At 48.4% G+C, this 15,995-nt stretch overlaps 1 protein-coding gene across 1 annotated transcript in view; it reads left to right on the top strand.

The window, feature by feature from the left end:
- Positions 1-5,144: 5,144 nt before the first annotated feature.
- The window catches only part of LOC144471000 (uncharacterized), a 190,013-nt gene continuing 179,162 nt past the window's right edge, over positions 5,145-15,995 (top strand). The window contains exons 1-2 of the mRNA XM_078182636.1: positions 5,145-5,309; positions 5,363-6,806. Of these exons, the coding sequence (XP_078038762.1) occupies positions 5,145-5,309; positions 5,363-6,806 (1,609 nt within the window). The remainder of the gene's footprint in view (positions 5,310-5,362; positions 6,807-15,995) is intronic.

The following is a 15,995-nucleotide window of genomic DNA, read 5'->3' as shown; positions in this document are numbered from 1 at the left end:
CGCGGACCAATAACCCGCCCGAATACCTTGCGACCTATCGAATGTCTTCGACCGATCCCTTTATCTCTCTCTCACTCTCTCTGATTTCTTTTCTTTTCTCTTTATTTGTCTCTTTACGATTGTCATTGAATGAGATACACCGATGCCGGTACCGAAATACAGAGCCGCTTTTATTAACAAATCACTACTTGATACGATCACCTCACACAGCATGCCCCCTTTCGATCGATCGAACCGATCCCGGGACCACCGACACCGCAGCCGTCCGTTTCGAGGAACGCGGTGCATTGCGCCCTTAAATGGCGATTCGGTGGCCCCGAGGAGCATCTACAGAGGCGTACGCGCCCTACGAAATGTATATGCGATTGTCTTATGGACTACCAGCGAGTATCGATGGCGCCTGCACTTTAATCACCACCCCTTAACTCTCTGCGGTCCTGCGCCGGGCTAGCCTCGTCTTTGCACCAACGATTTGCGTTACGTTCGTCGATAGGCTGCGGATCTCTATGCACTCACAGCACCGACGAACTAGACCGCTGCATCAATTATGCCAGAATGGTGGTTAGGTATACAGTCCATTTCGACTTCGAGCATTTTACCAATTTGAAAATGATGAATCGACGATTTTCAATCGCTTCGGTTTGTTTACCGTTTCAAATTGCCCTCGCTCGTCTTTGCCACAAATGCGTGAAAATCTGCAGTCTAACGATGACGTTCCGACCAGATCCGCGAATCAATCGTGAACGACGACGAACGCGGTGCACAAAAACAATTGGAACGCTTCCGAACTGTTTTCCATACATTGGCATGCTGTAACAGGTTCTCGGCGAGGACCGCGGAGAGCCGACTACCACGATGTACTATACACACCTTGCCCGAATACTTTTAAACAGCCTGCGCACACTTAGGATTATAGAATCTCTCCGTTCTGTCTGTTACTTGCACCTAAACGATTTCTTAATTAACGCACGTCCCTGTTAGATTCAGCACACCAAGCATGTTGTACAGCCCGCCGAAACAGAAGTCCGACGATCTAGGGATGATACCCCCATGGTGCACCGCTGCAAAAAAAAAAAAAAAGAAAAGTGAACAATGTTCGACAGTGTTCGTTGTTGGCCTGTACAAAATAAATAAGAATGCTTGGACACAGTTGTGTTACGTTTTATTCCTCGTTTCAGCGCGCGTTATCGTTCTCTCGACGGAATCCCTTTCCCGTTTCTAGCGGCGCACGGAACGACACGGGTTATCCGCCGTGTTATAGCAACGAGAAACGAGATCGACAAGTCGAGAAATTCCGTGGAGCGCGCGAAGTCATCGGGCTCCGCCGCGGCTCTCGATCAGGATCGTTCGCCGCACCTCGCCAGCGGGGAGCGAGCGCGGAAATGTTACCGTCTTCCACTCCTCTCGCGTTTTCTCGTCCGTCGGCTTTGTTGCGGTCAGACGGTGGCAGAGACGTCCGACGATATTCTGGCGGGAGACTCGTAAAAATAGTGTCTTCGCCGTTTCCTCCCTTCGACTCGCCGACTATAATTAGCGTGATTCGCGTTTTCTGCGTAAACAAATATTCTCTGCCGGGGATCTGTCGCGGCCGCGGGCGACTTCTCCGTCCGCGTGTGCCAGCCACTTTACCGTTGTTCGTGATTTCCTGTTCGATAGAGCACACGCTGAATAAACACCGCAAAACACGGCCTATCCGGCAGTCACGGGTGTCGCGACCGTAGCCGACGTCTATCGATGCTACACGGCTTTTGCATTAGGAGACCGTGGACAGTAGAAACAGACCGGTCTGTCTGTTCGCGTCCGTCTTCCCCTTTTCCTCTTGTTCGTCAGCCGGGGTACTCTAGTAGAATATGTCTATAGCCGCGGGAGGGAAAGAGAGAGAGAGAGAGAGGGAAGGAGAGAGTTGGAGAGAGCGAGTGCGAGAAAGCGAGAGAGAGAGAGAGAGAGAGAGAGAGCGGACGACTGTGGCGGGCAGAACTATTCATACCCGACCAGAGAACGTTCATAAAAATAGGATTTTCGCGATTCCCACCGCCGCGACGTCGCGCTTAATGGTGGTTCGCGTGCCTCGCGAATAAATCTCGCCAAAGTTTACCGTGTACTCGACGGGGTTGACGAACGATTTGTGGAAATATTCACCTTCCGATCGGTTCCTGAATTCTTGACGGCCCACTCGAACGTACCGCGGCTACTTTTAGAGCCGCTTCTAACTGCCTATCGTGAACTTTTTATGTTGACTGATCTGGACATCGAGAGAGGCTCTCAGAAAGTTCATGTGTAGAAACGATCTTTTCTCAAGACTTCGAATCTTCCATAATGAACCTTGTGCTATAGACGACGGTATATTGCTCTTTAATTTTAATTAATTTCGCCTAAACGAGCAGACGCCTTCTCAATTCTTCTACAAAAATTCAACACGTCATAATCATAATAATAATATAATAATAATAATAGTGGTAATAGTAACCGTAATTGTAATAATAATAGCAATAATAGTAATAATAATAATAGTACCAATAATAGAATAATAATAATAAAAATATAAACGATACGATTTCCATATACAAAGTAAACGCGAGCTACACTTTTTTATTAAAAAAAAAATCAGTATAGGAAAAACGCGAGAGATTGGAGGTCGTTTATTCTGCCATGTAATAAAACGCTAAATAAAACTGAACTAACACAAAGTATAACAGTTTAATTATTTCACCGAGCAAAGTATCCAGAATTATCATAGAGTATCGATGAAAGAGGCTGTGGATGTTTAAAATCGGTAAACAGCACAAGGAATCATTCATTCAAGAACAGGCATATTTTTCTAATTCTAACATCTGGAAAATAAAGTAGAAAATTTAAATCTGCTTAAAGATCCACAGTCTATCGCGCGAATGTTTAAATCGTCCCTAGCGTTCATAAAATTCTGTGCTCAGAATAAAGATGACATTGTGCGAATCGATTCGCACGGGTCTTTATCATCGTAGTCGGAGCGGCGGCGGCGAACGCTCGGCTCCCAGCTGGATACGATTTCGGCCGGCCCCGATGTCCTGGTATCGGTCTCGATCGGGCCGCTATCGTCCGCGACGCCAGCCGCTATCGTTGTTTTTCATTTAATCAGCCGCATCGGTGAATATCGATCACCGTTTATCTCGAGTATTACCGTCTGTGCAGTCGGAATAATTATTCCTCGCACAGTCGTGCGTTCCCGTCGAGGGGCATGTCCCGGATAAAAGGGTTACAGGGAACGGGAACCGGAGGTCGCCGATCCTCGACATAAATAATAAATCCACGCAATGCCGGGCCGAGTTGCCGAGGACCACTCGAAATCTCGAGTGAGCGTTCCGCGGGGCAACATTTTCAGTTTTTTTTTTTTTTTACGTACGTACGTACGTGAACCGGCCGCGCGTCACAGGGGCGAGCCTACCCCTCTGTGTCGGACATTAGTTCATTATGTCGTATTGTCATGCACGCACGAGGAACGCGGGGACAATGCGAGCTAGAGAGAGAGAGAAGAGAGGGAGAGAGAGAGAAATAGAGAGATCGAGAGCCGAAGAGTGTGTGCGTGAGAGAAAGAGAGCGTATTAGAGAGAGCGAGAGGGAGAGAGAGGGAGAGAGAGAAGGGAGGAGCGTTGAACGAAACGAATCACTCGAAATCCGTTCGCCAACTATTTCCTGGGGGCTTATATTTTAGGAAGTTGTAGGAAGCATGAGACCATGGACCAGAATAAGACAGCGCATGACTCGCAACACTGTCCCTCTTATTTGCCAGCCTCTACCCCGTTTGTGAGCCTCGCGCTATTCCCTGCGCTCGGAAACCCAGTTTTCTGTTCCCGTGGGCTGGAGAATGATTTTAATTTTTCAATATGCACGCGCACTGTTTGTAGCGGTTCCTCTGGTATGAGATTAGATTCTAACTGAGCAGATTTATGGAAAAACTGCCCACAAGACGAACCGAGGAAATGTGGAAATCTCGTCGGTGGTTTTGGTCTTAGTTTTGCGAAAATTTCACTTCGCTTAAATTGTTAACAAAGAGATTCCTAATGAGCGGTGATGACTTTGAGCAAAGATTAATTTTCAGACAAATATTTTTAGATACGTGGCGTTTATTGAAAAGAGACCCAATTAGAGATCTTCCACGAGTTTTGTTAACATCAGGTGATTTTTTTATTCCGACTAAGCTAACGACACAGGCGGAGAAATATATCTCTCTAATCTGTCTGCAGACTGATACCGAGTACACTACTAATTCATATCGAAATTGTTGATACGCGTACTTTAGATCCACATTATTGATAAAACGATCGTATCGAGTAATCTCGGTATTACAGCCAGGAAGTCGGGCGCGGTACTAAAGATTAACGAAATCGGTTTAGAAAGTACTTCATCGATGAGTCAATTTTTTTTCGAACGCGTTCACACGTTTCTCGTATGTAGGTCAATTGTAAGCTTAAACATGAAATATGATCTATTTGGCTTGGGATACAACGCGTCCGTCACACGCTCGATTATAACATGAAAGCAGACTTGCAAAATTAGATATTAAAAACCATATCTTTATAATAATCTTGTTAAGGTATATTATTTTGTAACGCGAACAAAATTAAAAATACATCTTCAAGAAAGTCTTCCTAGTTTTATTTAGTTACACCTATGGTAAATTTTAAATAATAATATCTCTCTCGGAGTTAAAAAAAAGACCACAACATTGCAGAACAAAAGTATCACTAAGTATGACTTATCGATATCACGGCAATATCATTGAGATAAAAAACAGAGTACGATTTAGTTTAAACCAGAATAGAATTAGTGCAGTTTGAAGATATCCCAGCAGCTTGTTTCCCGAGTTAAACCGTTGGGCGTTCGTTTGTTGCAGACCGATCTCGTCATCCGGCAGCCAGGTGATCGGTGAGGTGATTTCGTTGGTCGAGTGTCGGGGAGCTCGCGGCGAGTCCGCCTTGTAGGATGCGAGGGCGGGTGCTGGTGGCGCGCGCGACCGCGTCGGATCGCGCGTCGATCGGGCTCGCTCTTGATCAGGAGCGGCGTTGGCGATGATGTCGGAACGGGGTCATTCAGCAGCGTCGTCATCGGTATCGTCGGTCGAGCAGGCGGAGCTCTGTGGAAACGCGGTGGACGCAGCGACGGGATAAATGCGAGACCGAAACCTGGTTGGCGGGCCAGTAGTCGCGACGACGAAGAGGAAGAAGAAAAGGAGACACCTGGAATCGGGTCGTAGCGAGCGCAGCCACCCGGGTTGGCGTTGGATGAGAGCAGGTGCGCAGCAGAAGAGGAAGACCGGCGACAGGAGGTTGGATGTAGAACAGGAGGAGGAGGACGAAGAGGAGACGGAGGAGGAGCGGTCGGGTAGCTGCGACTCGGACAGAGGTTGGGACAGACCCTCGGTCGAGCGCTCGGATTTCGATCTGGATCTGGAGGGCGCAGGACAGAAGAAGACGGAGGGAACGGCCCGTGTCCCGAGGTACCATCATCGACAGGGTCGGCCCACGACCAGCTGGACTGGACGGCCTCGCGGGTTTTCGTGGTAAGGCCGAGGGTTGTGGGGGCCACCACGGGGGCGGGGGTGGGCTTGCCCCTGCTTCTTCTCGTCGTCGCTGTCCTCGGCAACCATACGTGCACGACGACGGCCGCGCCGGTGGTGTCCGATACGCAGGTGTCCCTCGACGCTACGCCTCCTCGTCTTCTACCTCGATTACCGGACCGTTCGCCACCGGAGACCACCTACCGGAGAACGACGCGCCGGTATTCCAATCTTCAACCAGGCAATCCTTTCGGAGACCATCGATCGTCAAGCGGAGCGCTGGATCATCACGCGGTGTCTGCATCGGTGGAACTTGGTCTGGACGGGGCATGGTCGCGCTCACCCCGTGGTCCAGCGTGGATCGACGTCAACAATAACAGCAACAACAACAACAACAACAACAACGACGACCACAACGACAACGACGACGACGACGACGACGACGAAAACACCGGGACGAAGGATCCTACTTCTTCGCCTGCGTCGGCGGAAGAAGCAGGGAGAGGAGGAAGAGGAGGAGGAGGTCTGGCTCACGAGAGGACCGAGTCGAAGCGACGGCAGGTGGCGGCTAGCCTGCTCGATCAACGAGGATCGACGACGTCCCTGGGTCCGCGACCGCACTCGCTGCAGACCGCGTTCTCTCGCAACCAACGTCTCGAGAAGCCTCTCTCGACCCTGGTCGAGTCTGGTCGCGGTAGATCCGCCCGACCCGCCGCGAACGCCGAGAGATCGTCGGGCTCGGATCTCGGTGACGGCTCGTCGACGGTTACGACGGCACCGGTGATCGTCGGGAGCACCGTGCCCTATCGTCTGGCAGCTCGGACTGTGCCGCGGGTGCTCGGGGACGCCGGCGAGGGTGCAGGCGTGTTGCCGGTGAACGAGGACCAAGCGAAGGACGGACGCAACAGGGAGGACGAACGCGGAGGTGTCGCGGGCAAACACGGGGGGAGGTTCGCGGTCGCGGGGAACGGTAGTGGTGAGGTCATAGGTGGTGGTGGTGGTGTCGTCGAGTGGACCACGACAACAGTCGCCGGGCCGATGTCATCGTGGTCGTATCATTCTGAAGATGAGGAGCCGGGAGCTGGAAGCGTAAGGACACGCCCGAGCCCGGGGGAGGCGGCGAGCGAGGACGAAGAGGCCGACGGCGCAGAGGATCAGGTCAAGGTCACCGTAGCACAGCCGACCAAAGGCACAACCGCGCCGACGACTGCGCGGCCGACCACGAGCACAACGCAGTTGCCACCACCGAGTCAAGACACCTCTATGGAAGCACGTGAGTACCTGAAAAATCTCTCCGCCCCGATCCAGATCGACCTACTCCTCCTCTATTGTGCCCTCCCAGCGGCGGCGAGGCGCGTCTTCTCCTCCGTGTGCCAGATACGCGGCCCGCTCCGCTCCGACTTGCTCCTTTTGCCATGCCTCTCCCCGCGGGAGTGTTTACAGGAACCGGAGCACCACGCAGGACCCTCGGCCAGGTTATTTTTAACTATTCGTACCGTGCTGCCACTTTCGCCTGACTTATTCCCTTTCTCCTATCCGTGCGTCCCGGTCAGCCCTCCAGGATAGGGTCCTACCGGCTTCCCCGGCCGACCCTCGCACGGGAGGCGCGTGTTACGCCGCTGAAATTACAATACTATGGCTGATCTATCGGCTAATCTTCGTTACGTTCTCAAGATGATTCTCTCGGATAGAATTGTCTTCGATTGAAAAGAACTGAAGGCTGTCATTAACATTACCGATTCTTTACTTATAAACAGACTGCGGATCCTTATGCAACCTACAGATTTCGTACGATATTTTTTAAAAATTAGAATCATTGAAATCTAATTATAAAGTAATTTGCGACGATCGATGCAAACTTTTGCTGTTTAGGAATTTTTATTACGGCCAATAAAATTAGTTTGTGGTTGACTCACATGTAATAATTATTAAGTTTATTTGGCTCATTTTTATGCTATGAGCTATTTTATTGCTCTAATCACTTTCTCGCTTGTTCGAATCATTCTAGAAACTTGCAACTTCATTGCAATTTCTTACAGAAGAGAATAGTGTTTGCAGAAAGCGAATTCTATTTCGCAATTGATTATATCGTAATATTCTAAGATTGTTCCAAACCGATTTGTGATTAAGCTCGCAAGGCAATTGCGAACGATGGCCATGACGTAATGCTTGGTCTTCGTGAAGGGTCTTAGCCCTTCGTGCTGACCAGAGTAAATTCCGTCGTGGAGCGAGTTCGGGCCGAATTCAGGCAGAAAATTCCGCTTCGAAATCGCAGGAATGCGTTTTCCTTGGCGTTCCGTCCGCGGAAGGAGGGAAAGAATACGCGTATAAAAGCGTGTGCGAATCAAGGGGCGAGGGGCGAAGGAATGAAGGAGAAGAGAAGCTCGCCGTGAAACGTGTGCATCTCGTGTGTTTTCGATTACGCTTGCACGGCCGTACGCCGGCTGCGTACGATGTACGGTTCGTGACTTCGCGTATGAATCAGCCGGCTATTCTTTTCGCGCACTGGCCGACCGCCGACTCTTCGTCTCCTTTCTCTCTTTCTCTCCCTCTCTCTCTCTCTCTCTTTCTCTTGCGTGCGCTCTCTCTTCGTTTCTCTCTCTCTCTCTCTATCTTTTACTCTCCTCTTCCCTGCGCGGCGCGCCGGTTTCATCGCGCGCTCCGTCGCACTCGATGTTCCGCTTTTGCTCCGTCCACGTCCCGCGCGCGCGAATCAAGCGAGCGAAGACGGTCGAACACACGCGAGCGAGCGATCCCGCGACCGTCCCCTCGCCGAAATCCACCGATCCGCGCCGGGGCCCTTTCCCTTCGCGATTCTCTCGGTTTCTTGCGCGCCCCGCGGCCGCCCCCCCTTCAACTTTGATGCGCCTCCGATCCGCTTTTGCTTTTACGCTTCGGTTCTGAACGCCGTCCCGGCGCACATCGAATTTTGGGAAGCGGAAACTCTCTCTCTACGCCGCGCTGCCTCTCCCACGTACGACCAAGGGATTTTCGAGATCTTTGAGCTCGCCGACGAAGATGCGGCGCGCCCGATAAGGTCTCGAATCGCTGCAACGTAAAATTGCAGATTTCTATGGAAATCAGATTTTAGCGGGCGGCGGTGGAAATGCGCCTCATCGAGGGAAGACATCTAGCTGGAAACGTGATTTTTTTGATAATATCCTACATGTTCCTGTAGCATTTTTTATGCCGAATAGAAATATATGGAAATTGATTAGTTAACTGCTATTTTTTTTATTAAAAAATTATTCCTCCGTGAAAAGATTACGAGATTGAAAAATCCGCGATTTTCTTCGATATTAAGTACATTAATCAGAGGAAAGATTTCAGCTGAAAAATTTCATTTTCGTCGAAGTTGCTTTCATTTTAACGTTAATTCCTCGCGCGACGAGTAACGACAATGCTTCAGTTTTATTCGATTAAAGTGATCACAGAAGCAATGATCTTATGTTTCTATTTTCCGCAGCTAATACGGACAACTTTTATTTTGCCTAAAACTCCGCGGTCTAATCATCGGCGAAACACTAACGGGCTCCATCGAAACGTAGATCGCAATCGCGAAAAGTATGGAAACCTTCGAGGTTTCAACACCGTTACCTCGCGGCAAATCTCCGCGGTCGCGACGAGTCGCGCGGCTAATGAAATCGCGAACGTTCCATTAATTGCGATACAGCCGCGCACGATCGTTTTCGGCCGGGCAGTTCTTTGAGTTACGTTTCCATTGTCTTCGCGGCCGGCGCGCGGCTTGTTAAACACCAGTCTTTATGGGAAACTTAAATGGAGTCTTGCGAGGCCGGAACACCCGGTGTTCAGCTTGAAATTGCGCGCTGGGTAATTCATTGGGTTTCATTACCGCGGCAAACGCCGCCGCCATAACAATACAATGTATGGTTTAATAACGAGCGTAAACGTTGACCTATCCTCGATAACGTTCATTCATAACTTTCGGTCAGTAAAATCTGCCTTTTAATACGATTGTCCGCGGGGCCGCGGCCGGTGTCGCTGCTTTCAACGTTGTCAGCGATCTATTCAAGCCGACCTGCAAAATACGTTTCGCTTTTGACCGGGTGCGCACAATGCTCGGAATACTTGTCGAGGTAAGCATATTGCACGGTTAAGCAAGCGAACGTTCGGGACTCGATCAAACATCGGCGTAAAAAGAATTGCGCGCATGTTCGTATTGCCTAACATCATTAACACCGGCCGATACCGCGGTCACGCGCGCGCGACGGTCGCAGTTTTAGGTGAAGAGAGTCGAATCAATTTTATGCTCATTGCTGTTCGAAGTTGTGGAGCCTAAAACGAGGGTCAACGAGCTTGTGATTTTTCATTAGTTTAGAAACTGTTACTCAAAATAATTCTTTGTAACGCATTCACCCCTTGCCATACTTTACGCAATATACAGGGTGGGGTGAATAAAGTGTTGCAAAGCAATATCTCCGTTATCGTTAACGATACGCGGAAATGTTTGTGTTACAAATTGTTTGGTTCGAAAGGGCACATTCCAAAAATGGAATGGTGGAATATAAAGCAGTGAAAAGGCGAAAAGAATTTTTATGTATTAATATCGATTTATTAAAATTACTTAAGGAAACGAGAAAATTACACTTAAAATTGTCTTGCAATTGATGCAGGCAATTTTTATTTCGCATAAAGATTCGCAGCTTATTATATGTATATCACTGACTCTGGTTTTATAATTTCCAAACGACTGTAGAAACGTGATCGATAGAAATTCGTCCTCCTTTATTCTACCCATGTCTTTCGTTATCTAAAAACCAAGAATTAACCGTGTCCATAAATCGGCTTCTTAATTCCCAGAGAAATGAAAATGACCACCGTGAATCGCAATGAATCGGCGCGCAAGATGGTCGCGGATAAAGTATTAATATGCCGGCAACCGGTCGTGTTCCGGGGGTGGCGGATATTTTTGCGACGAGAATCGACGAGAGCGGAAATCTAAGCGGCCGCCGGACCCTGCCGGAATTAGCGTTGATCGACGAAACCGAGTTCCGTCGCGTTTCGATCGCTATACAGGAACCGGTCGGCGCGTCGTATCGCATCGCGTCGACCGCGGATGCAACCGCGTTCTTCGTATCTTGACGTGCCGAACGGCGCGAGAATGGCGGCGAACGTTTAAAATAAAGTCGCGGCGCCGGTAAATTTATCGTTCCCGAACGCGAAAATCTGTTTACCGTCCCTCGGGAGATCCGCTTGTTGCGATGAAAACCACTAAAATACCGGCTGGAATTCGTACGCGGCCCCCGTGGTCCCGCAAAAACTGCCTGCCCTCCTTGTCACTCACGTGTCACTTCTGTATAGCGGTGAAAATAAGGCCGGGTTTTGGAATACCTGACCGGTTAGTCAGACCATTTAGTCATTCCTCTTATACCGGGTACCCGGTATCGCCGCAGTCACCAGAACTACTCGCCTTTGGGAACCATCCAGATCACGAATTAGCTCGTAAAAAAAGCCTCCGAGGGTTACAGAAGCTCACCGAAATAAACACGTTAAGTAACAACATCCGAATACATCTTGTTCGCGCGACGATCGACGCCGGATAACCGGCCGACCCCGTGCCACGATCTCTTATCAACGGTATCTATCGATCGCTCGTCGCTCTTGGTACCCGGCCCTGGAAAATCGTCGGACACTTCGCATCCTCCTGACGCCTCCTACACCCTAAAATTTATACAAATCGATGTAAATTTATTATTGGTATTGCCACTAACAAGTCGAAGCTTATCACAGTAAACGGTCCTCGAACTCTTGCGTTTTAAACGTTCAAGAAAAATTCAATTTCTTATTAATTAATTCCACGCATACGCGATCATACCTATACGTATGTTATATTAACGCGTTAATAGCGTTCTTGGTAACCAGGATTTTATGCAATCACGACATAGATTTCAAACGTACGATACACATTATCCTGGAATGTTTCCGAGTCTTGCAATTGACAGTGGAAATTTTTATTTCGATAAGACTACAAACCGATGCATGGTTCAATCGTCCAATCTTAGCTGGCCGGTCGGCAAGCAAAATTATTTCTTAAGACATCTCGCGCTGTGTTCAAATTCTCTCTAGCCCTTCCAACGTGTTCTACAAATCGGAAATATCCCAGAGACGTTGCCACATCGGTGATTAACTAAATCGTAAATGAAAGTTGTTTCACAGGCGATTCAGGGATATGGAAAATATCAGTGGACTGTTCTGAGTTTGTGGAACGATCGAAAGGCTTGCCTTGCAATTTTTATTCTGAAAGTCTAGGATATGGCGCTGTTTATTATAATTCGAACGAAATATTGGGTGGAACGCGTCAGAAATCAGGCGAAGGATGCAATAATTAACAGGAAGCGGACGTGGAAAGTATGGAGAAAAATGCGGCGAGGAAGCGGGGGGGAGTGGGGAGCGGCGAGCGGGAGAGAGCGGGACGGGGGAGGGAAGAAAAGAAAAACGAGGGGCGGCCAGAATCCGGGAATGCCAAAATTTTTGGCCCGCTGCCAATCCGCGGTTATCTTATTATGATCAAGCGGAATTAACGAGCTATTTATCGAGATTACACGGCGCGATACGCGGCGTTATAATCTAAAATAAACCGCGGTCTGTTCCGCGGGGTTTTATCAGGCTTTTAGAGCACCGTTCGCCAAACACGCGATACAGATATCGCCCGGTGTTATTGCAAACAACCGCCGTTAAACGGAACGCGAGCCCGCTGGCTCCTACGATCCTCCGTGTCTTCTTTGTCCCGCGGTTTTTAATCAATGTAATTGCCGACACGAGGCGCCGATTAGATTCGACCGTTAATTAATTCCGCTGGAAAAATCGGCGGCTTTTTTGTATCATCATCGGCTGCAACCTGCGACTTGCGCGTCGCAGCTGTTACATCGTTCCCCCGCAGCGTTCAAACATTGATTTCCACTTATTTGTCATTTCTTTTTTTTTTCTCGGCTGCCGGAAACTTCGTTCAAATTGGCGTTCGCGTTATCGGTTCGGCACAAGCTGCGTATACATCGTCGCGTAATTATTTGTGTGCTTCGGCAAAATAATTATCGCGCTGATACGATCGCACGCACTTTTCTCGTTAGACGTTCACGCGGAATCGTTAACAGCTGAGACGTAAATGACGAATTCTTAGTTGATGTTCCTTTGAGAACTTCGATCTGGCGCCGGCGCCAGATTCCAATATTTTATTTGTGTATTTATATGATAATAAGGTTACGTTCATTGTATCATATTAATGGCTATACGATTAATGTCACAACGTTAATGATATTAAAATTATCCATATTCTGTGTGAGCGTCGTCCTTGACGAATCAAACATTTAATTTTGTCCAAATAGATTTCGCGCTGATTAATCGAAGAAATTTCGATTTCTTTTTATCCGAATTTTCAAGTCATTCAAAATCTCCCCCCGTAAATCCGTAGATTGAAATTCGAGAGATCGATCGCTTTCTCTTATCGTTTCGATGCTCCACCAAATAGTAGGAATTATACAATAACTTTTACAACATTGTATCAATCACCTTGCATCGGAGGGCCAGTCACGATCGTTTATACGCCGACTTAAATCTTCTCCCCGGACGACTCCGCGATTGCGAACGCCTACGCGGACGCGACAATCTTGAAATCTTTACGAATCCGTCTACAGTGAAAAAGATCGCTTTGATACTGTACTCTGACCGTTCGGCTCGACGTTTCTCAATAAAGTTCTCTCATAGCTCGAATAATAAAAGAAACCGTTGGAACGATGAAACGAACTGTTCGGCTAACAAGAACCGTGTATCCGGGTGCGCCGCTCTCTTCTATACACGATCGACGAAAATTTTCGAACGTCGCGTCCGTGGAGAGGTAATCCCGGGTACTCGTAAAAACTGACTTAGAAATTCGACGACAGACTGAACTGCGTGGACTCGCGCTGGCAAGTTTCGAAGCGTAAAGTTAAATCGAACGGAAGAATGACGGTGTCAGTGGCATGACGAGCCCGGCGCTCGTCACCCCAAGCGTGATTTAAGACCTTCAACCGGGGCCGGGCCGCAGAAGGGGTTAAAACACGGGAACGAGAGTACGCCGGAGTGAGAGAGAGAGAGAGCGAGAGCGAAAGAGGGGGGCGAAAGGGAGAAAGAGATAAACAGAGAGGAGGGAGGAAGAGAGTCGGCGAGCGGGATAATCGGGGCAGAAGCTATTACGTGTGCGGCCTAGGTTTTAAGATCAACTCGAATAATAGTACAGAGGTACCCCTCGTCGGCGAAACAATGGCCTGGTCGAAGCCGGGTAGACGCAATGATTATCTTTACGACTTTATAATAATATAATAGCGTGTTATTAGGCGAACAAATTGGTCCTAATAATTATAACGTCGCCGGTTTCTTCCCACGGAGGGCGAGGGCAACCGCGCGCACGGTCACGCGAAAATATGCAAACTGTCCCAGAAATTTCGCGTCCGAAACCCCCTTTAACCGCCCCGTCGACGAGCACGAGCGCCGCCTTTTTCCCGCCCATCGGGGCCAGATTCATTTGCGCCTTAGCTCCTACGTAATTAGTCACCGACCCCCATACCTCCTCGGAATACGTTAACACGCCGCGTTAAAATATACCGCGAGGCTTGATCATCCATTGTTGCCGGCGACGCCACCTTTTCAATTAACTTTTTCATTCTTCTTCTTTTAATGTCAAGTGGTCGAGCGGACGCGTCGCGAGATATTGCCACACGCAATTATCAGCTTCGCGGTTCTCGTCTTCAAAAGTGGTGAAACTACGAAGACGTCTTCGTGGAAAATGGTCGAGAATTGCGGTTCGCTTTGTATTTATTTTCTGTTTTAATACAAAAATTGACAAATGAAGATTTTATGCAAGATCGACTAAATGTGAATATTATTAATTTCTTCTGTATCAAAGTAAAAATAAATTTTTTTGTTATCAAAATCTATGAACGGAAGTACATAAAGACAATAAGAGAAACGAAAATTGTCTGGCCCTGTTAAGGAAAATATTAATGATAAATAAATGCTAATCAATGCAGCGTGAAAGGAATCATAGTGCAAGGGGTTAAGCTGCGTCGTACTTTATAAATTGTTCGAGATCAATGGACTATCTTCCAAGCATGGCGTGGATTTACAACTAAACGGATGAGTGTCTTGTTAATAACAATTTTTACATTTTTCAAATTAATAAAAGATTCAGAAAATTCACTTCTTGTTCATTCCCTCGAACACGGCTCGGAGTCTGAGCGCAGCTTTCTCCTTCGCGTCGCAAAGCGAAGCAGTGTTCAGCTCGGTGGCTTCGTTGCAGCACGTTGAAAATTCGCGCACTCGCTTCTCATTGGCTACTATTTTTCCTTAATAACTCGTAAACAAAGTCGCGTATTGCATTTTCGCTAAGGAAAAAGTTACTCCGACTGACCTCGAGAACCTTCATTTTTCTCATTCCCCGGAGTTACACTAACTTTAATACTGTATAATAATATCCATATATAACTATCCTTTTGAAAAATAGTTTATCCGTCAAGTTCTGTAAATAAAATAATTCTCTAATAGACGATAAAACCATTCGTAGTCGATTTTCTATTGGAAAAATCGATACTTCCCGCGGTCCTGTTGACGCGTAAACAATTCGGGTCAACATAAATCCAATTTAGTTGGCCCGCGGTTAAACATCGCGGCGCGTAACAGCGTCGCGCGAGCGAGCGAGCGAGCCGGGTAGAAAGTGGACGGCTAGCGGAGCGAGCGAACGGAAAGGCAAAAAGGATGTATGGCCCGCGGAACCGCGAAAAATGGAATACAGAAGCCGTGGCGAGGTTGCACACGGTGACATCAGACATGCAACGTCGGCGCAAAAAAAGGTGAGAGCCCACGGAATCGTAAATCGAGAATTAAGTATGACGCCGGGCGGTAAGACGTATATAAATTTTCCTTGCCGATGAATAATAAATGCCGGAACCTGGAACAAGGGGGAGACAGTACGAAGTGGAATCGCGCTCGAGTCTCTCGGAGCAAGAAAGGGCACGGGGAGAAAGGAGAGCGAGAGAGGATCGTGCGAAGGAAATAAAGCGAGAGGAGCAGGAGGAGGAGGAGGAGGAGGATAGACCCATTCGCGGAGGAGAGAGCGGCGAAGACTCGGTGGAAAGGAGAGAAAGAGAGACGGGGGGAGAGGGAAGAGAGTTCGAGAGTGAGAGAGAGAGAGAGAGGGAGATGGGTAGAGAGAGAGCAAGGAGCGTACGAAAGGACGTTAACCCTTTTCTTGTTTCTCTCCGGCCCATCCCTCCGTTCCTTCTCATCGCAGGAGTGCTCCTTTCCGCAGGAGAGTTACCTTCTCTCTTTCACTCGCTCCTCAGTCACTTTTTCCACCTCGCAATCTTCTCCCTTTCCAACCTTCTGCCGCGCGGCCCTGTTCGTTGTACCGAGTCCCTCTGTGCCACCCGCTTCTCTCCCCATTTCTCTCCTCTCTCTCACTCTCTCACTC

This window comes from Augochlora pura, chromosome 6 (genome assembly GCF_028453695.1).
Source record: "Augochlora pura isolate Apur16 chromosome 6, APUR_v2.2.1, whole genome shotgun sequence".
Taxonomy (NCBI): domain Eukaryota; kingdom Metazoa; phylum Arthropoda; class Insecta; order Hymenoptera; family Halictidae; genus Augochlora; species Augochlora pura.
The sequence above is the reverse complement of the archived record's forward strand: the minus strand, read 5'-3'. Positions and strand labels throughout refer to the sequence as shown.